This window comes from Cavia porcellus, unplaced genomic scaffold (genome assembly GCF_034190915.1).
Source record: "Cavia porcellus strain 051 isolate PalLab524CR breed Dunkin Hartley unplaced genomic scaffold, mCavPor4.1 scaffold_27, whole genome shotgun sequence".
NCBI lineage: Eukaryota > Metazoa > Chordata > Mammalia > Rodentia > Caviidae > Cavia > Cavia porcellus.
In genome coordinates this window covers 45,692,005-45,713,888 of record NW_026947510.1, presented here as the reverse complement: position 1 = coordinate 45,713,888, position 21,884 = coordinate 45,692,005, and the positions used below count along the sequence as shown (strand labels likewise).

The 21,884-nt window shown below is 34.0% G+C and overlaps 1 protein-coding gene across 2 annotated transcripts in view; it reads left to right on the top strand.

Moving 5' to 3' along the window:
* The window catches only part of LOC100718313 (solute carrier organic anion transporter family member 1B3-like), an 89,088-nt gene that overhangs the window by 48,109 nt on the left and 19,095 nt on the right, over positions 1-21,884 (top strand). The window contains exons 3-12 of one of the 2 annotated variants that reach the window (XM_003470326.4): positions 3,246-3,387; positions 5,612-5,744; positions 8,057-8,169; positions 9,230-9,376; positions 9,576-9,674; positions 12,875-13,114; positions 16,025-16,189; positions 17,462-17,657; positions 18,863-19,028; positions 19,529-19,713. In XM_003470326.4, the coding sequence (XP_003470374.3) occupies positions 3,246-3,387; positions 5,612-5,744; positions 8,057-8,169; positions 9,230-9,376; positions 9,576-9,674; positions 12,875-13,114; positions 16,025-16,189; positions 17,462-17,657; positions 18,863-19,028; positions 19,529-19,713 (1,586 nt within the window). The remainder of the gene's footprint in view (positions 1-3,245; positions 3,388-5,611; positions 5,745-8,056; positions 8,170-9,229; positions 9,377-9,575; positions 9,675-12,874; positions 13,115-16,024; positions 16,190-17,461; positions 17,658-18,862; positions 19,029-19,528; positions 19,714-21,884) is intronic. The other variant, XR_010043881.1, reaches the window with a different exon arrangement.

The window sequence follows — 21,884 nt, the reverse complement described above, 5'->3', positions numbered from 1 at the left end:
ACGTTGCCCTTGATGGTGTTTTGTGATTCCCATGGGATCTTCATGGCTCCTAGTTTTTCTCCTCTGCTCCTCTGCTTCAGTAATTATGAATGTCTTATATTTGATTTCACTGATTATTCTGCCCAATTAAGTCAGCTGTTGGTTTAGGAAAGTTCAGCTATTATTTTTCTCTTAGGAATTTCTCTTTGATTACCCATCTTTTCTGTATCATGGCATGTGATATTTTCTTTAGAGGCATGAAATGTCTCTAACTTCATTGTTATCTTTCCATGCTGTACTTTAATGTATTAAGCATATGTGGCAGAAACTTTTAAATTTTCTGGAAATTCCTATTTTTCCCTTTCTTTGGATCCCTTGCTTGGAGAGTTATTTATCTAAATTGTCCAGATTCTCTTTCGGTGTATGAGAGAAAGCATATATATATATATATATATATATATATATATATATATATATACATATATATATGGCTAGATAATATATATTTATTATTATTATTATTGTAGTATTTGAAACATCAGGCATGTCTTTCAAATTTTGGAAATCTGGTTTTCTATATGAGGAACTTTCTTCATTTATCTTCACAAAAGACTCCGGAATCCTCAAAAGCCTTTAGGGTACCCATTCCTTTCTGCCCTTTGCAGGCTTGTATAGAATGTTTTGTTTTTCACAATTTCAAAAATTTCTGGTTTTTTTTTTGTTTTGTTTTGTTCTGTTTTGTTTTTTGAAGGTAGTAAAATACAACAGAACAAAACCAATCGAGACAATGCTGTGAAATTGATACAGAACTTCAGAGCAGAATACCAGGACGACAGTAATAGATACTATAGTCTATCTCGATATCTTCACAACAGTTGTCCATTCAATCAGGTATAGCAAAATCAAACCCAAAACAGAACATTATAAAACCTATCAAAACAGAATATTGAGTAGAGAAAAACAATTCATCAGAACAAAGCAAAAGAGTGATAACAATATTGTCCTTCAAAGAAGATAGAAGGAAATCCCCCATATTTGTTATATTGCATATGATCATCCTCCCAAGAGACCTCTGGCCCCAGTTGCTAAGGGGAGGGGGGAAGATGGGATGCACCAATAGGCTCATGGGAGATGCTGACTGGTACTCTTCTTGGTTCATCTGCCACTTGAGCCATGGCTGCCTCCCAGGAATGTAGAATCTTTTATTTGAAGTTTTGCTTCCTCTGGGCAGCTCCCTCCCCTGGTATCTGTGCTGCTCTGACCTTTAGTGGCTTAGCATATTATGGTGCTGGAGCGCCACCTGGTGCTTTGTTTGGTAATGCAAAATGATGCACGTTTTTAGTTACTGCTCTTAGATCTGCTGTTATCCCAAGAGGGTGCCTGTTCCTATCAGTATATTGGAACAAGCAAGGCACAAGCTGGCTCTTCGGCAGTAAACATTAGACATAAATGATTTCGACGTTTCCTCCAAATTGCACCGGGCAGAATGAAGTGAAAGGTGATCTGGTGAGAGGGTGGATAGAATCATAATTTTCCTGCAAGGTTTCTAAGTGTTTGCATTTGTACCAGCCTGGGGTTCAGGAAGCCTGTATGAATTGGTTTCTGACGTTCTCACAGGGGAATTTAGTCGGTCTGTTGACTCTGTGTATTGTAGGGGAACAAGACCCAAGGCTTTCTCTTCTGCCATCTCCTGATGGCATTCTCTCTCCCACTTTGGTTATTTGCTTTTGTTTTTTAATCTCTGGGGCTAATGAAATTAGTTTTTGAAATTATGTTATAAATTTTCATTAATAATTCTAATATATATATATATATATATATATATATATATATTTCTACAGGATATCTGAAGTGATTCTCCTTAAAGAACTTTTTTGTTTTTTCCAACTCCCTTTGTTCAGTCATATCATTCTCCTGTGAGTTTTGTTCTTCCCACTGTCAACTTTAGAAAAACTATTTTTGACATCTTTCACTTTTTGTCTTTCATTTTAGTTGATTTCCTTTATTTCATATAAAAATTCTTAATTATATCTAATAAGTTGTATTGACAGCCCTTCTCAAATTTTTCTTAACATATAAATTGACACATCCTGTAGCTAATAATTTTATTAAAGTGAAAATTAATATACATATAACCACTGCATAATAGGTTGACAGTCTGTCAGGTATATTGTTCATAGAATTTCCCTTGGTCACTTGAAACCTCCATTTTTCAACTAGCTTTCTGGAAATGCTGCCTTTGTGAATGTCCTGCCTCAGACTTTGGTTGGACTGTGTCAACCACCTGGAAATAAACAGCTGACCATCCTGGGCAATGGAGAATGTTGTCTTGCCTTCTTATGAAATGACACTAATTAAAAGCAGCAACCTTAACTATATTAATATTATAATCTGATATTGTAAGCAAAAATCAGAGTGGAGAGTCCTAAAAACTAAAGATAGACATTTCAATTCATCCAGATGTCCCTCTTCTAGGTATCTTGCCAAAAGAAGTACAAGTATCATATTAGAGGGATACATGCATGCCCATATTAATGGCAGCACAATATATAATAGCTAATTTTAGAAAACATACATGTCCATCAACAGATGAGTGGGAAAGGAAAACATGTTTATACACAATGAAGTACCACTTTGCCATAGAAAAGAAAAACTTGAAAAATCTGTCCAGTAAATCAATAGAACTAAAGAATTTAAGTGAATAAAGTCAAATACACAATCTAAAATATCTCATGGTTTCTTTTATATGAGGAACTCAAAGTACATACACACACACACACACACACACACACACACACACGTATAGATTCAAGAGCAAAATTGAAAAAAGATAAATAGGAGGTGGGGAGAGGTTCAGATGATTCTCCAAAATACTTATTCCATTCTTTCAAAAAAGAAAACTAGTGTATATTCTGATGTGTTGCATTTATACTACTAGTTTTTCTCAGTTTACCAAGAATAAAGTTTTGTACCAATTTCAGTTTGTTTTTTCTTTGCAAAACATAATCTTGTTTGTTACCTACAAGATAACAATACACTGTGTATTAACTATTATTTTTTAATAAAATTTTATTGCTTTATAAAATAAAAAACAAGAAAATTATACTTTTATCTGTACAGCATTGGTAATATTAAAAAGGAAAGGTAAGTATGGTTTTACATTAAAAATATTGTTTTGAAGTAAAAAAGAAAATTCCTAACATGTGCATATATCCATACTCTGATCTTCTGGTTGACAATTTCCCCTTTCCTTCTGCTTATCTTAGGTTTTCTTGACAGCTCTGTCATTTATCTTCATTTGCAAGACATTAGGTGGAATCATTATGAAAACTTCCATCACTCAAATAGAACGGAGGTTTGACATTCCCTCTTCTACTGCGGGTTTAATTAATGGAGGCTTCGAAATTGGTAACTTTTATTTTTATATTAATAACCAGGCTTGCAGAGAGCAAATGCTGGCCATACATGCTCTCCACCTGTGGTTGTCCCTCAGGGCTAATTAGCTAATACCTGAATACATTTTTGGCTGGTAAAACTTCTGTGGCTGCGTGTGAACTGGTATGGAGGGTTAGAGCCATGGCTGTGTTAAGCATCCTACAAGGCCCAGAATAACATCCAACAACAAAAAATTACACAGCACCAAATGTCTGCAATTAGAATACTGAAAAACTCGAATCTCACACAAATACATGCTTTCATATTAACGTCATGTGAGGCTATGTCTTGCCTCTCTCCATTTTCCCAAGTGAAAAGAAAGGTTGATTTTTGGAACAAACTATGTTTGGTTCCTATTATTCTTAGATGTTTGAGGTTAAGACTTTTTGTCTCAACACTGAACACAGTGTTTTTTGTCTTCATTTCACTTTTATTGTGTTCTCCTATATTCATGAGTATTGTAAATTTAAACATTACTGTTTCTTGCTTTATGAATTTTGTCTGGATTACTCAACTTTTTGTCACTGTGACAGAAAACCTGAGAAAATTAATTTAAAGGAAGAATGATTTATTTTGGCTCATGGTATCAGAGTCTCCATTTCATTTATTAACATTTTGAAGTGATAATGTGGACATGGGATTTTAAAAACCAAAATATTTTTATTAGATCTATTTGATTTGTTCTGTTGTACAGTATTGACCTGTACTGTTTTATAACATTCAATGCTGAATGTGAGAAATTATAACCCGTATGATTACCCTAAATTTATATGCACCTTATTATATTCTAGAGTCTCAGAAATTGTACCAGAACATGTCTACGGCTGTCTTTTTCTATTTTACTGTTGTTGACTGAAGAAATAATTCACTGAAGGCTTAACTCTTTTGTTGGCTTAAGAAAATTATATTTCTTTTTTGTCTTATCTATTTTCTTATTTCTTTCTGAACCAGCTATAAAATCAATACTAAATTTTCTAAATTATTGTTTTCCTCCCTACTTTCTACTATTTCTTTATTGTTCCAGAAACCTTTTCAGGTTCTGAGTACTGTCCTCTCTTGTGGAGGTCTAATTTGTTGGGTTTTCTATAGTTATTTATGATCATATTATTTATTACTATTTTTTTTTAGTTTTCCAGTTTTGATTTTACAGACTCAAGATATTGTTATACATCTGAAGATAATAACTATTTCAATTTCTCCTTTAAAAAAGTTTGATCTTAATTGTTTCTCTTCATATACCCACTTATCTGCTGAATCTCTGTAATTCTTTTTTGTCAAAATTTTTTCTATCAGATATTCAGTAATTGCTTGGTTTCTATCTGTTCATTACTATATTTGAAGCTTCTGATAGAACAAAAATTTGGGTGATCCCCCATTTAGAATGCTCTCTTTATTCTTTTTAACCAAAATAATTTGCTAATAAATGTCTAGTGACCTTCTGGAATCCTTCCTAAGTCCACTAATTTTTTTTTTTAATTTCTGTCTTTGTCTCTCTCTGTCTCTCTGTCTTTGTCTCTGTCTCTGTCTCTCTTCCTCTGTCTCTGTCTTTGTCTCTGTCTCTGTCTCCGTTTCTCTCTGTCTCTCTGTCTCTTTGTCTCTCTCTCTCTCTCTCTCTCTCTCTCTCTCTCTCTCTCTCTCTCAGTACCTCTGTCCAGCTATCCATTTTAATCACAAGTATGTAAAATTTCTTAGGGACAAGCATCACTATTTATTTGTTTTGTATTTCTGGCTCTGGACACCATGCCAAGTACATAATAGGAGTATAAAAATGGCTGACTAAGTGTATTAGTGGATAGATTCCCTCAAGTAGGAAGATTTTTCTTCCTTTTTTCCCCCCTTGCAATACAATCTAGCCAATTCAAATTATTCACTAAAATTCTGCTTCATTAATATGGACCAAATGTTTCAAGTGATTTCTCTAGTATCTAAAGCCTACTCCAAACTTTTTAAAGTCCAATGACATGTGCGGTGCTTGTACTATTTATTAAAAATGCAGTCTACTTATTAGGAAAATGAACTTTTGCAATGCCTGGTTTGTTTGTTGTTGGGTGAGTTTCACCTCCGCTAAGCTATCTAGTCTTAGAGAAAAGGTTTCGTATTTGTGCTCTATTGGCATTACCTTGTGCTTTTGTTTTTATTGATTATAGTCAATATTTGCTGGGGTGGATCATGCCAATGTATTTTGTTCTCTTGGTAGGAAATTTGTTTGTGCTCGTGTTTGTAAGTTACTTTGGATCCAAACTACACAGACCAAAGCTAATTGGAATCGGTTGCATCATTATGGGAGCTGGAGGTGTCCTGACTGCTTTGCCTCATTTCTTCATGGGACAGTAAGTGTTAATCATTTCTGTGTTGTTCATCCTCATCATCATGTGCATTCGTAGCATAATCTCATTTTTATTTCTTTTAAATTGGTAGTTGTGTATTTAGAGAAGAGTGCTTAAAACTATGTATAGACATAGGACATGGTGGCACATGCCTGTAATCCCAGCCCTAGGAATGCAGAGGCAGAAGAATTGCTGGCACTGTGCATTACAGAGTGAAACCCTGTCTCAACCTCCCTCCCAAATGTATAGAAATGTGTGTTTTGTATGTAATAATTCACCAAGTGTTTTATTTATCACAATTTTTATAGATTTAGATGTGCATAGCACTATATAAAGGAAATATTTTCATAATAAATAAACTCTTTGTGACTCTTCATATAACAAATGTAGTTTGTATCTTTTCCTATGAGTCATAGATTACATTCAGTAAGACTTCACTACTCAACCCTCTGAAGTGTGGGCTTTCTCACAACCATTGTATTATTCTTCCTAGGGCCACTGGGTAGGCCATTCTTCTGAAGGTCACCATATACCTGGGATTAGAATCAGATTCTTATGAGAAAGGACTTAAAGTAGCAACTGCTCACATAGACTGAAGCTAGTTTTCACCTCACAGTTAATGTGAAAAGCCATCCCATTTGCCATGATGCTCATTTCATCATCTTGCCCTACCATGCATGGTTTTGGCCTCAGTGTTGGTCCAGGTAACAGGAGCTACGAAAAGAAGAAGGAGGAGGAGTAGAAGGGGAAGAAGGGAAGAGGGTGAGGAGTGGGAGAGAAAGAGGAAGAGGATGATGATGAAGAAGAGGAACAAGAAGAAGGAAAGGATGGAGAAGAAGAAAAGGAAGGAGAAGAAGAAAAAGCACAAAAGTACCCACAAGATGAAGGCTAAGAGCTACTTTAGAGATATTTCAGATGCACACCTCTGCCAACTTCACAGTGCCCACACTAGTTCCATTTTCACAGATAGAAAACGCATTTTGGTCTGCCATGTTCTCACTTAGAAATCAACTTCAGTTACTGCTGAAGGAGAAAACAATGGATATTGAGAAATACCATTTCTGTCTAAGACAAGGGCTTACTCACTGTCAAATTCAACAATTGTACCTTTTGCTCACAATAGTAACTTCAATTTTTCTACATTTACTTTTGTAAGAGCTTTTCTCATGTGATATTACTACTTCTAGTCTTTAGACCTAGTTTCATCTTCACTGCTTTGTGTAACTGGAGACCGTATTCAAAGGCTTCAGACTCAAAATCATGTCACACTTTTGCATGGACTGTTCAATAGCCTTGAATGCTTTTCATCCTTTGTCTACCTGTGAAACTTCTGTCCACCACTGAGATTCATCTCACATGTTATTCTTACAGGAAATTTGAGTGTACCCTCTTCCCTGCCTTCAAGAAAAACCTGATCATCCTTTGCTTTATGACAATTCAGGGCCTTGAGTATTAAACTTACATCTTCTATCATGTATATTTATCTTAAATAATGCAAAATTGTCTGAATACAAAAATTTCATGTTTAGTTCAAGTTTTTGAAGTGGTACATAACGTCTGGTGTACTGTATGGCTTTTGGAGATACAGGGAACATCAACTTTGTTAGGTATCAGCATTTCTCCCTAATCTAATTTCACTTCTGCTAATCTTGTTAAATTTTCCCTCTTCAAGTTGAAATACGTTAGATTGCTTCCCTAAGTTTGAAGAGTTGAATATTGAAGTTATATGTCCATTCACGAAAATAAATCAGGTTGCTCACCAAAAATGGAAATGGACCAGCGTATATTACAGATTGGAGAGCAGAAATCTAAGGGTTTATTTATTTATTTATTTTGTATTTTTGAGACACGGTCTCATTATGCAGTTCTGGCTGACTGTGGGCTCATCTTGTAGCCCAGGCTGGCCTCAAACTCTTGAGGATCCTTGTGCCAAGTTCTGGGATTATAGATGTGCACCACCATGTTAGGTTCAATCTTAAATTTTTAAAAAATGTTATCATAATTTATTATAAAGTTTAGATTGTAACATTTAGGTCATCTTTGCAAATAATTCAGAGGGTCAAAAACTGACAAACTGTTTCATATCTTCACCAGAATATAACCAATCCTAGACTGAGAACAAGGTAACATTTCATCCTGCCCATGGAGCTTTCTTAGTGGAGAGTCCCCTTCCACATCTCTCTTAAAGCACAGACTGGATAGCAGGTATAGAGGAGTCTGATAATTTGGAGAAGAAGGAAGTACAAATAAAATATTCCTCGGGTTTTCTGAGACAATAAAAGTATGTTGCAGATAATCTGGTGATCTATTCACAGTTACAGGTACTCTGCAGAAACCCATGATAATGCATCAGAGTTTTCATTGTCTGCTTGTTCAATTGATAAAACTTCATCACCCACTGAAATATCATCCAAAATAGTAGCAAAAGGTAAGAATTAATAGTAATTATAAAAGTATTCTGAACTTTAAAACATTAATTATATTTATAAATGGTTTTGGTGTTTGTTACTGAATACCAATTAAAGATAAATAGGGAAACATTTGACATTTACATACAGATAACATCATAGTGTTAATACAAACTGTGTAAAGAATTTTCAGAAGTAGATAAAGAAGTGAGATTTAAGTAGGAAATTTGTGAAGAACATGTGAATTTGAAATTAAGGAGTAAGAACCAGTCTAAATATGTATAGAAACTTGCCATTTGAGAAATTGTAAACTACTACACCATTGTAACATAAATCATAAACTATAACCATAAATTATATTGCTAGAGTGTTTCCTATCTATTAGGATTAAAGTTAACAAATGGAAAAGATTAAAGGGAGGAAAAATATTTTATATTTTTAGTATGGTTGGGAGGATGTAAATTTGTAACTTTCTAGAGGTTGACAATATTAAAGAACAAAAACATTCCTCATTATTTACTTATTCTATTGTTATTCTACTATTACTGATTAATCTCATGGATGTAATTAACATTGTACACAAAAATTTATTTACACTTGTTACCAAGTCAAACCTGCTATATAAAATTTAAAATTAGGACTATTTCACTATCTAAAGATATATGATAAATATTGTTATTCTACACAATACTATGCACTTGCTAAAATTCTTGTATGAAAAACAACATGAGGGGAAAAGCGTGGTAAGCTTGTCAGAATACAATTTTAACTGTAAAAATACTATTAACTACATATTTGTCATATATATAATGAGTATTATGCATATTTTTATGTGCACTAGCATGTAGATGTGTAACAAAATATTAGCCGTGACTTTTTCTGTGTAGTAGAATCTCAGATAATTTTTACTCATTTCTTTTTTCTTTCCTGTACTATCAAATTCTACTATGTGAATATGAATAACAAAATTAGAAGAAAAAACAAAGTAGAACTACTTCAGGGTTTAAAGTAATTGAGCTCATGATAGGAATTTGGTCATTAAATTATTGCTTAAAATAAAGTACTGTCTTTTCTACATAGGTTGTGAGAAGGAATCCAAATCATACATGTGGATCTATGTCCTAATGGGTAACATGCTTCGTGGGATAGGGGAAACCCCTATAGAACCCCTAGGAATTTCTTACCTTGATGACTTTGCAAAAGGAGGACAATCCTCTGTTTATATAGGTAAAGCACAGAAATGTTCAATTGAATGAGAACTTTTTCTGGCCTATCCTTGAAATAATAATGCTACTGTTACCACTCTTACTATTGTTTTACCTGGAAGAAATAATTTTGAAAGATGTATAAAACTACTTCTAAAAACATGGTGGGTAAAAAAACATGAATGCTTAAAACCTGATGCATTCTCTTTGTAATTTTTCAGGTATTCTGAATGCAGTATCAACTATTGGCCCGATCCTAGGCTTTACAATGGCATCTGTGTTTGCTAAAATGTATGTGGACATTGGATATGTAGATCTGAGTAAGTATAATCACAGCAAGCTAGCATCATTGAAACTCTCAAGTACCTAACACTGTTCCACCATATAACAAAATCCACTCTTCTAATATTCCTCTGCTTAATATTTTTCAAATTTACAAATTGAAGAAAGAGCATTCATAATCACAATAAAAATAAAATTAAACTTTTACTGTACCATACTGTTACAACTAAGTATACAATGAGAAACTTTAGCAAACTTGTTTTAGGTTACTTGATCCAAAACAATCAAATTTGAACTACTTTGTTTTCAGTATAACTGACCACTCAGTCAAGTAAATTTCAAAATTTGGTTGATAGTAGATTGGGTATTGAAGTGCAGAACCTAGAGTTTGCTTCGTTAACTGTGAGGCTGCAGGCTGACTGATAGCTGGAGTGGTTTGAGGGCTGCACTGTGCACTTTGGTTTTTGGTCACTTAGTCTGGTCCTGGCAGAGACCTTAACATGTGGAAACTTGCAGAACATGCTGCGGAGCAAACCAGTGACGCAATGTTCACCTAAGTGACATCCTGACCTTCTTCCAGCTCAGGGCACTTTCCTTCATGAATCCAAGAGATAGTGGGCATGATGTGGAAACTTCCTCAAATTCAACTCGTCTTTCCAGCAAATACACCTGCACCATATCTGTTTTCATTTGTTCCCCACCCAGTGGATAAGGTATCCATCATCCAGCTGGGTCTTGTACTCCCTCTTCCTGCCTCTTCCAGGATTTAGTTCCTTCACTTTGCTTGACTCATCTCATATCTTAAATTTGCCATTTTTCCACTCTTTTTCCTCAGGGAAAAATGCTTTTATGTCTCCTTTTCTTCCTTCCTATGTAATATCTACTTACATCCTTATCTATCTTTTATTTTAATAAATATAAAAACATAAAATAAATATTATGAATGATTTCTATAAACATGATTTTAGATGTGCACATATAAATAGAATGATTGTATGGCTTTTATACTCACAAACAGCTTCCTGGATGGTTTTCTGTTTTTCTTTCTCTTCAAAGCCGAACACCTTGAAAAATAATAAAAAGCTGAAGACTTTCATTCTTCCCTCCCTTTCACCTCTCAATTATAATATATCTAGCTTCTATTACTCATAAAAATGCAATCAGTTTCTACCTGATTTACCTGTAACAGATATTTTTTTCACAGCATCTTAAACGGATACTTTCAGTGCACGCTCATTTACTTACTTTTTAGATATCTGATAAACACCAGAACTCAAGTCAAAATACAGTTCAGCAGTACAGAAATTTTAGAAGACGCTTGCATCATAAGTGCTCTCTATTGGTGGGTTCATAATTGGATCGTATTACTGGGCAGTGATGGAAATGTAAGAAGAGGATCCTAGTGAAGTTATTGGTTCAGAAGACTGTTACCTTAGGAACTACATCTTATTGTCAGCCTTCACTTCTCCGACTCTTTGCTTTTTCTTCCTTACCTTCAGGTGGTAAGCAGCTTAGCTTAACTATGTCCTTTTGCGGTGAAAACACAGAGGCAAGGGCGTTGACCATGGACTGCTATACAATCATTTATTGCTATACAATCATTTATTTGATGATCCAAGGCTTGCTAACCTGCCATCCTGTTACTGTCTTATGCAATCTCTCAAACTTGGACTACTTTATACTTACTGAAACAGTTCATTTACACTTGATATATAGCATTAATATATTCTCATGTAATATTTAAAGGAAAAAGTAGCATAAAGAATGTGTCTTGTTGCAGTCAGGGTTTGCAAGGAGAATGATACAATACAGGACAAATAATTTATAGTATTATTTTATAATTGTCATAAAAATAGTTAAATACAAGAACTTCAGTAAATCTTTCCACACACTAAAGACCCAAGGAATCCAGCCAAGGGCCTGGATCCCACAGCACTGTCCTGCCGTGGGTCCAGCTGAAGATATGGAGCCCATGAACATGCCTCACAGGAGTACAATGGGATATCTAGAGCCCGTAATATCTCATGCAAGTCTGTTTCATGGATCTGTGCTGGGAAGGCCAAATGGCAGTGGTGGAAATTAGGAAGTCTGTGCCAGTAGGTTGAGGGTTCTGTATTGGAACCAGGAAGAACCAGCACTCCCCCGAAAAGTACCACGGCCATCCTCAGCAACAACAAAGTCCTGAGCTCTTGTGATGATGAGAGCAGACTAGCCCATATCAGGAAGCCAGTATGACTATCTTCTCCAGGAGTTTGAACAGCATACCATCTTCCCCTCCAGAGTCAGGAAGCAAAGCTCAAAGTAAGGACCAGCGTTCCCCCAAAGTGAGCCATAGCCATTCTCAGCCACAACAAGGTCCTGAACTCCTGTGATAATATAAAACAGCCAAGGTCATATCAGGAAAGAAGCTCAACATGCTATGCCAGTAAAACCAACAGCAACAGAGAAACCAACAGTGCCATGGAGAACCAACAATACTACCTCTCTCTTTCCAGTTCTCCTTTTTATCTTGACAATAATTCTCAGGTGGACACACCATACTGATTCAGTTCAGCAGTATTTTACAAGTTGATCAACAGTTAACAGTCCACCATATGGCTAAGATAATTTACATTTACAGCCTAATTTTTATTTTGTCTAACTTTTTAAGTGGCTTTCAAACTCATATCTTCATTGCATATTTTTTTTTTTTGCCAGTTTTATCGTTTGTGCTGACAGCAGAGTTGTAAATGTAGGTTTCTAGGGGTGAGGAAAAGTCCTTCTAGTAGCTCTGAGTACTTTCTGTTAACTGCTTTACGTTTCATTGCTGGTATTTTCTTGACCTCAGCAGATGGTAGTGATAGATGTTTGCAGATGATGATGATGAGAATTCTTACACTTTCCATGGTTTTAAAGTCAGTTTTAAGCTTACATATCTCATGTAGGGAGGTCAGGCTTAAATATCCAAATTAGGGAGATCATCAGTGATGTTGATAGAAAAGCCGTGGAGTTTATATTCTCAAGATCAAGCTATGACAACAACGTCATGACTGATTCCAGGACAACAACTATTACATGTTATCAGATGCTAGACTGTTCTGAAGTGATAAAGTAGGAAAAGAAATAAATAATGCTATAAAATTGAGGCACTATAGTTTACTTTGATCTTCTAGGAAGAAAACAATCACTGGCAATGTTGTCCAACACTTATTTTATTTCAAAGTGATGTTGATGGTCTTCTTCTAATTATTTATTCTAGGCAGCATCAGAATAACTCCCCAGGATGCCCGCTGGGTTGGTGCTTGGTGGCTTGGTTTCCTTATATCCGGACTACTTTCCCTTATTTCTTCCATACCTTTGTTTTTTCTACGCCAAAGTCAAGATGAACCACAGGAACAAGGAAGGGAAGTTTCTACACCTTTGCAGGGACTCAAACCGGATAAAGAAAAAGATCAAACAGCTTATTTAACTGAACATGGTCAAGATGTTACTATGACTGGTAAGAATTTTACATTCATAGTTTATATGGAAATGTTAATAACTAGGAGAAGGAAAAATGAGTATTCCAAAACAGTAACACATCCAAATAACCTGAAATTAGCTTTCTATGTGCTAGATTTAGCTAACTGTTTTTCTCAAATTCATATTAAAGTTAATGTACATTTCCTGAGCATCTGGAAAACTGAATAGAAATAGGTGTATGGCCTTAATCCTGGAGAAAACAACAGAAGAGTTTAACATCTATTCCATACAAACTAGAATATATATTAGTTTCAAAGTTATATAGTATAGAACATTACTGAGAGCTAAATGAGCTGCAGTGTTTCATTATTTCACTTATTGAGCAGATAGTATTCAGGCACCTACTATGTCCTGGTGACATAAAGTTGCTTCTGTTTTCCAAGAATTTACTATTGCAATAAATTGCTTGATGCTGTGAAGTACAGATATAGACACAATTTTTAAAATTCTTCTTAGTGACTGGTGCTTCAGGTTAAATTAACTGACTTGGAATAAGAAGGAAGTCAGAAAGCTTTCTCAAACTCTAGGTAATTAGAGTAAAATTACTTTTTGGATAATTTTCCTAAAAACATTAGTGTTTCCCCAAATGCTCAAAACTAAAGTAGGAAGCACAGTGGTGGTTAAAATACGAGGTGTCGTTAATGTGAATCAGAAGGCTTCAGTCTTTGTAGTCCCTTCTCTTGAAAATGTAAGATCTGTGCACTAGAGAAGAACCACTGAGAAGCAGTGATCCTCAGCAGTCAGAGAAAAATAGTACAAATAATGAAGTGTCCGCATTAGTTCTGAGCTTGCAAAATGTGTGAAATTGTAAGACAAAGCAATGCACTACCTAAACCCTGGACAACCTTTTCCAGGTGACATTTCGTGGGATTGTACATTCTCAATTCTGCCCAAGATCTTCCCCATCAGCTTTTCAATTTACCTCCTCTGTTCTTCTCTTCATGATTTATCCCTCGAATAATGGTGTGTTAAAGACAGTTTGTATTGTCCCACGAAAGAGAATCATTAAAATTTCAACTATATTAGTAGCTTGAAACTGGCCATGACAGGACAATTTATCATTTACTACTGTGGAAGTTAAGAAACAAAACAAAGCAGGATTTTTTCCCCAAGTGTCATTTGTAACATACTGACCAGCACATTACTGAGTTAGCCATTTTTGAAATTTAATGTACACATTAATAATAGCATATTGAGAAATTTTCATTTTTACACATGCATTTATTCTGCTCTGCTGTATCAAATCTATAAACAGTGGATTGTTTAAACTTTTAAGGCCTAGGTTGGGCTGTATGAAAAAAAGTATAGAGAGAAAAATTGAAGCTGTAAATATAAGACAATTATGAATATCAAAACTATTATCAAAGGTAGTGACCCAAAAAGTAAAGAAGATCTTCATTGTATGCCTATTAGGGATGAATGAAATAACTAAGAACTAAAGTCATAAGGAAATACATTGAATTTATTTTATATACTCTCAAGGAAAATGAAGGTTGAGAAGTTAGGTCTGGCAGGTAGCTCAGTGGTGCAAGCACCTGCCAGCCAGTGCAAGGTCTTGAGTTCAATTGCTGACACCCCTGCCCCCCACCCCCGCCAAATCACATAGTAAGAAGCAAAGGAGAATGTCAGTTCGTGTAAATGATGAGAACCTTCCAAAAGACATAAGTTGCTTGAATCCATGTATTAGGGGTATATCTTGAATAATGTTTATCTAGAAATTCTTACCTGCCTCAAACACTCAAAGATATGATGAATTTCTATTCTTCATTACTGTTATTGAAATATCATTATTCATTTCGAATTCTTCGCACTCATGGGCCTTTTTTACTGCAGAACCCCAAGGAGAGAATTTTAGTATTTTGATCTAATTATCTTAAACAACCTCCACCCCCCCCCCACTTTTAGCCCTAATGCTCCTTCCTTACAGATTAAAACATTTCTCAGTTAACATTAGATGAAAGTGTTGGTTTTGTACATGTCTAATTGAAATCTTCAATGAAGTAAAAAAGTATTTCAATGCCTGTCCATCTCCCCAAAACCATAGCTGGCTTTGTCTTGCTTAACTCTGATACATCCTCCTGCCAGTCTATGTGGTTTCTTTCAAGTTGAACTTATGTTACACCTGACTGAACTGGTGATCCCTGGCTTAACACAGAGTATCTGTTGTGACAGAATTTGTGGATTCTTAACATCTCTCTTTGTAGACATAGGTTGTTTACCATTTTCCTGTCATTATGTCACGAGATACTATATTGAGTCCCCTGCCTCATCTTCCTACACTTAAAGACAAGTGACTTGTTTTGCTGCCAAATTGAGGCAGAAAACTGTACACCAGGTCACAAGATATCTGAAACTTTATACCAAAATGGACTTAAAGATGTTTAAACCTCAGTGCTCTTGTTTCTGTGAATTTTGAATTATAGCTATAATTAATATTTTTATTTAATAATTATTAATATAACAATTATGTGCTGATAATTATAAGACACATTGAATGATGGATTGTTTTGCTCCTGGGGCACTTAGCATGCTTCTCAGTGCACAAATGAATACCAAACCTTTGCTGAATGGAAAAACAAATGAATTAGTATGTAGGCAGCTCATAGAAGAATTCCAAGACTAAACAAATATTAAATACACAAAGCACATACAAAACCATGCATATGTAGAATTTTAATAAGGAACTGAACCAATAAATATTGATATATGTAAGGAAAATAATGAAGGAATTTTTAAAAAATCACATTAGGGTCTCATGATACTGTAACTTTCTGGGTTAAGTATGTATATATATAGTTTCATAATCTATATAACATTAATGATGATTATTTTATCATGTACATAAGCTGCTTTATAAGAATAGTATCTTTATTATTATCATTTCAAGGTTTTTTGAAGTCCATGAAATGTCTCCTTACCAATCATCTCTACATTTTTTATATGATTTTTACACTGATAAATTTCAACGCTGCTGTAGGTGGAATTACTTACGTCTTCAAGTTTGTAGAACAACAGTTTGGTCAGACTGCATCTCAGGCTAACCTTCTTCTGGGTAAGACATACTTCTTACCTGTTTCCTTGATAAAGTGATATACAATGAATAATTGTATTCCAAATGACAATTTATAGTATAATTTTATATTTCAGTAAACAATTTCCATGTGCTCTCTCAAACTTTGTTGAATTTGTCAATTATTGTTCTGGCTTTGAAGTTGCAATTTATGTTATAGTAGTTTCTAAAGGAAAAGTAGCATGTTGAATGGAATATTTATACATTATATGAATGTAATTAGATTTTATAATTTATTGTTGAGAAACTCAAGCGAATTGTTTTAAAATGTGATTATTTCTATAATTCATGGAATTTGAAATTAAAAAGTCATTGATGTTTTTAAAGTAGAAATCATTTTAAATACACCATCAAAATATGCATAATTATAAACAAATATATTTCTGAATTTTATGCAATATCTTTATAATGTCATATTATACTCTGCTCATTAAAGAAAACTTTTTGTTATCATTCTTTCCACAACTCCATTATTGTGGAAATATAAAACATGTTTGATGAATTAAATGTTTATCAAATGTTATATAACTAGATCATAAATATAAAAGAAAAAATAAGTTGAAGATGATTTTCTTAAAGTACTGCACCAGGGTTCTGTGATTCTCTCGTCATATTTAAGACAGTAGTTAACTGTCAAGGTTAAATTTTGACTCTTTAACCAAGTCAGAATTTTTTGATAGAGGCCTCTTCTTGCTTAGTAACTATGTAGGTGAGTGAAATAACAAAGTTATAAAAAGGGATCAAACATTTTAAATTCCATATATACATCTGTTTGCTCATCTGTGTGAATAAACAAGAAATAAATATGAACTCTCTATATTCAACTCTCTATATGAGAAACCTTACCCAGCCACTTGGCAAACTGGAATGCATTTTTGAATGTTGAGACTGTTCATTTTGAAAATGTAAAGGATTTTAGATAATATGAGCGCGTGTCCTAATAGAAAAATTGTGTATTTTTGTTGTTTTCCAGGATAAGAAACTTCTCCATAGAAATAATCATAAATATCATGTATTCATTGCATTTGTAATTAAACTAAACTCTCATTTTTGGCAGGAAGAAATTATTTTTGTCTCTCCCATGCCAGTTCTCTTCACCATTTGAACCTGCCACCCTTCTGCTTAAGAAGAAGCACGAGTGGATGAATTGTGCTGATATGTACTATGTTACATATAATATGCGGTGTTTATATGTAAAGGCATATCAGAACAACTATATTTATATAATTAACACTTTTCTCTTTTTATTTTTAGGACTCATGGTTCTACCTAGTATGGCAACTGGAGTCCTTTTAGGAGGATATCTCACTAAAAAGCTGAAGTTAACTGTAGTCGGAATTACTAGATTTTCATTATTTACTTCCTCCATTAGCTTCATGGTGCAGCTACTAAGTTTTGCTCTGATGTGTGAAAACAAGTCAGTTGCTGGCTTAACTCTGAGCTATGATGGGTTTGTACATAAAAATATATCAATTCACAATGTGTTACCTATCTAATAAAAAGATTCTGGGAAACTAAGGAAGAAGAAAAATTTTAACTAAGCTTTCTCTTTGTCGATGTAATTTTTATTTACAAATTCCCAACATTTACATTTCTTAAAACCTAAACTACTCGTTTTTTATTTCTTCTTTAGAGAAACTTGTAACAATAATAAATATCATTTATGGGGGTACTTCTGATGAAGGATGGATACGTTTATTACCATTTTATAGACATGGAAAGTAAGACTTGAAAAGATTCACAAACTATATATTATATGTATAACTATGTCTGAATATAACCTGATTGGTTATCATTCAAATATAGAGCTTTTGACTCTAAAATGTTTGCTTATAACTTCAAAACTATTTCTCTGACCTACTAAACTTGAATAGGTCATGACTGTAATGTAAATGATATTCTCCAAAAATGAGTGAACAAACTTTATTCATAGTCTAGTGTTTACAGACTGTCTTTATATGAGAACGCTTGCAGACATTTTACTAAGTTCTTATTTTTTCAAAGACAATACTGCTGTTTTATATGGGTTTTATTGTAAATATAGATACTAAATATCTTCTACAAAATATCATATTACACTTTGAGAATCTTTGCTTAGTCAAAGTATCCCTAGTACTTCAGTCTACCCCAAATCAATGGCCAAACTCCCCTATAAACTCACATCTATTGAATACAGTTAATGATTTAAAGTTTTTGAAGGCTCATATTCAACCAAATATCCTTGGCTCAGAGTTCAGTAACCATGTACTTTAGTGCTATTTAATGTTAAACTCTGAGTTTTTGAGCTTTAGGCTCTCTAAGGTGTCAGTTTTAGCTTTTCAGTCTTCCCACATTTCTTTTGTTAAACGTCATCCTATTCTTGGAGGCATGCCCAGTTTATTTTAATTTATCTTCTTATTTCTTCTTATTCCTCATAGTCTTTGATTATTCCCATTTACTGTCCCTGTTTTACTAAATCATAACACAGCATACCAGACGTTCAAATTCCAGAGGTAAAAAACCTTAAAAATCATGCAACTTAATCTTCTTGCATTCTTCCCTTTATTATTTACAACCTAGATAAATTTGTGCTATCCTCTTCTCCTTTTTCTTCCCTCCTTTCTCTTTTGCTCTTCTGCTTCTCTATTTTTATATCCCTGTCTCATATATTTCCAGACTTAATCCAGTGACACCTCATGCAAATATACCACTGTCATATTGCAACTCGGATTGCAATTGTGATGAAAGTCAATGGGAACCCGTCTGTGGGAGCAATGGAATAACTTACCTGTCACCTTGTCTGGCAGGATGCAAATCTAGAGGTGGCGATGAGAAGTCCACTGTAAGTATTAGTGTTACCTTCACTCCTATCCATAAACAAGATCATAAGTTACATTTAACAATCACTTATCAAATCTTCCTACAACTAGTGTCTCTGCAGATGATTCAGGAAAAAGATTCCAGTATTCTGTCATTGTGATAGCTGGGGTGTTGTATACACAAAGCTGCATTTAAAACTCTTGCTTGGGGATTCAGTCAGGTTTTTCTGTTACTCTAATTCTAAATCAAATTTATCTCACTATATTTTCCTTGAAATTTTAACTGTATGATCTTTTGCAATATTAATGTAATTAACATCATTATGGATCATCTCATTTTACTGAAGAAGTATATGATTTCTATTGAGTTGAAATTACTTAGCCCTTCAGAAGTCAGGGGAAGTCAGTCAAGTCAGAAATACCTGCCTCATTAGAACAGATAATACTTACTTAAATATAATGAAATATAGCTGCATAAGGGTTTGGATATTTCTTACATAATATTTCAAAAACTGTTTTTTAGGTGTATTATAACTGTAGTTGTATCGAAGTTTCTGGTTTCCCCAGCACAAATTATTCAGCCCATTTGGGTGAATGCCCAAGAGATGATGGTTGTAAAACTAATTATTACATTTTTATAAGTGTGCAAGTTTTGAGTTCTTTTATCTCAGCATTGGGAGGCACTTCATTTATAATGCTGCGTATGAGGTGGGTAAAACTTTTTAAAACATTTTCCTGTTATATTAGACTATAAGGATATTAAATGATGTACCTATTTTTCATACAATATTTGGGACACAAACTCATTTTGTGTATATTTTAATTAGTAATATATCTTCTTAGGGTTATTTCCATATTTAGATGCCATAATTTTGTCCCTCATTCTTAAATTGAGATATAAATTCCATACTTTCTCCTCTTTACAAGAATCTTAAAACAGGCTAACAATTCCTCCCATTGTCAAAAATCTCTATGATTTTGGAAGAAATTTTATTATGAGTTATTTGGCATGCAGATAAGCCTGCCAGGGATAATCATTTATTAATTTCATTGAAAGAAAATGTTTCTGTATCAGATAAAATTTTAAATCTCAGTCAGTAATATTTCTAGACTTTTCATCCACCAGAAGAATGGCTTTTGACTTAGTCTCTCAACAAAAGAAAAAATAAGCAAAAAGCTTTTGATTTTTATTCTGTATTAGTTAAATTATTTTAAAAGATACTATGCTTAATGAGGAATATTCCATGGTGTATAAAAATAATAAGGTGTCTCTTTGTATTCATGTTAGACTGAGTATAATAAGCAATACTGACAAAAGACAAATAGACTTGAAAATATGTAAATAAAATGTTCTTGATAAAATAAAGAAGGAAGATTGTTAAATAAACAGGGAAACTACTTTGGGGTGGAAAAGAGGTACGATATGGATAAAGACTCAAACACTGTGACGTTTGATCTAAAGTTCAGAAGACCAAGTAGCCCAATGAAGGTTATTTAGGGAAAAGGTCCAGGTGCCCATGTCCTCAGGCAGCAAGAGGCTAGAATTTTTGAAGAATGAAAGAAATGTTGGTTGGAACACTCAGAATGCTGTGGAGCAGGTTAGCTCCACTGAAATCATATAGAAATTTGGATGTAGACCTCAAATTATATATGCATATAAGTATGGTGACCTAGTTAAGGTTAACATCTAATGATTGTTTTAAAACCTATCTAGTTGATTATAATGTTACTACCAGTCAACAGGAACAAGTAGGAGTTCTTAAGAATTCTTAAAATGAGTATAGACCTGTAAACTGAGACTACAAAAATTTAAATTCTATTTTGACAACTATCCTCCCAAATTACTTCATTAAGTTATTTTACTAATAAAGCTATCTTCACAATATTATAAAATGCCTCCTCATATAGAGAATATTTTCTTACTGCCAAATTACAGATTCATTAACTTATAGAAAGTCACTTCAGTCATACTAGTTTGAATCTCAGTAATTTTTTGTTTGAATTGTCTTGAGAAATTTAGAAGACACTGTTTTTTTGTTTGTTTTTTTTTGTTTTTTTTTTTTTTTTTTTTTGTTGTTGTTGTTGTTGTTGTTTGTCTTTTTCCTTATTATCGGTACCGGGGATTGAACTCACGACCGCCTGCTTGCAAGGCAGGTGCTTATGCCGCTGAGCTAAATCCCCAGTCCCCAGAAGACACTGTTTTATCACTGATGATGGCTACATATGATTTTTATTTAAAATCTGGTTAAATCATCATTATTAGTTTTGAAGAATATTCATTAGTCTCTTACCAACATTTTATTGCAAAAAATTTTGTGAAACTGAGTGTAGAATAAAAATGTGCACTAGAGTTTATTAATGATTTTTCAGTAGTTTTGTCATACAGCTAAAAACATGATAAGAGATTGGGGTTAAGAGATGAAATGTGAGCATCCAAATCATAGTAACCTGGTGACAGGGAAGCACAACACAGGCAAGGCAGCAGTTAGGCAAAGTTCCTACAGCAGTGCATACTCCATGTTTATTAGTTCAGGGAGAGAGAAATAAGAAGCTTAGTGCCCAGATCATGTGGGGCATAGTAAGGACTTTGGAATGTGTTTTAAGTACATTAGGAAGCCAAGAAAGAGATTCAGCACTAGGGTAGTGCTGCTAACTTACCTCATTAGAATATTACTCTGGCTGCTAATTCAAGAAAAATTTGGGAGGAGGCAAAATGCAGTAAGGGAAAATAGATGGCTCTGCTTATTTTCAAGAAGGAAGAGATTGATTGAAAAAGATCATTGTTAGGTAAATGATGGCAGCTGGTAACAGAATACAGCCAGCCTCAATTTGGTGAGACTTCCTGGGGTGGCTGCAGTCTGACTCAAGTATTTGAGTGG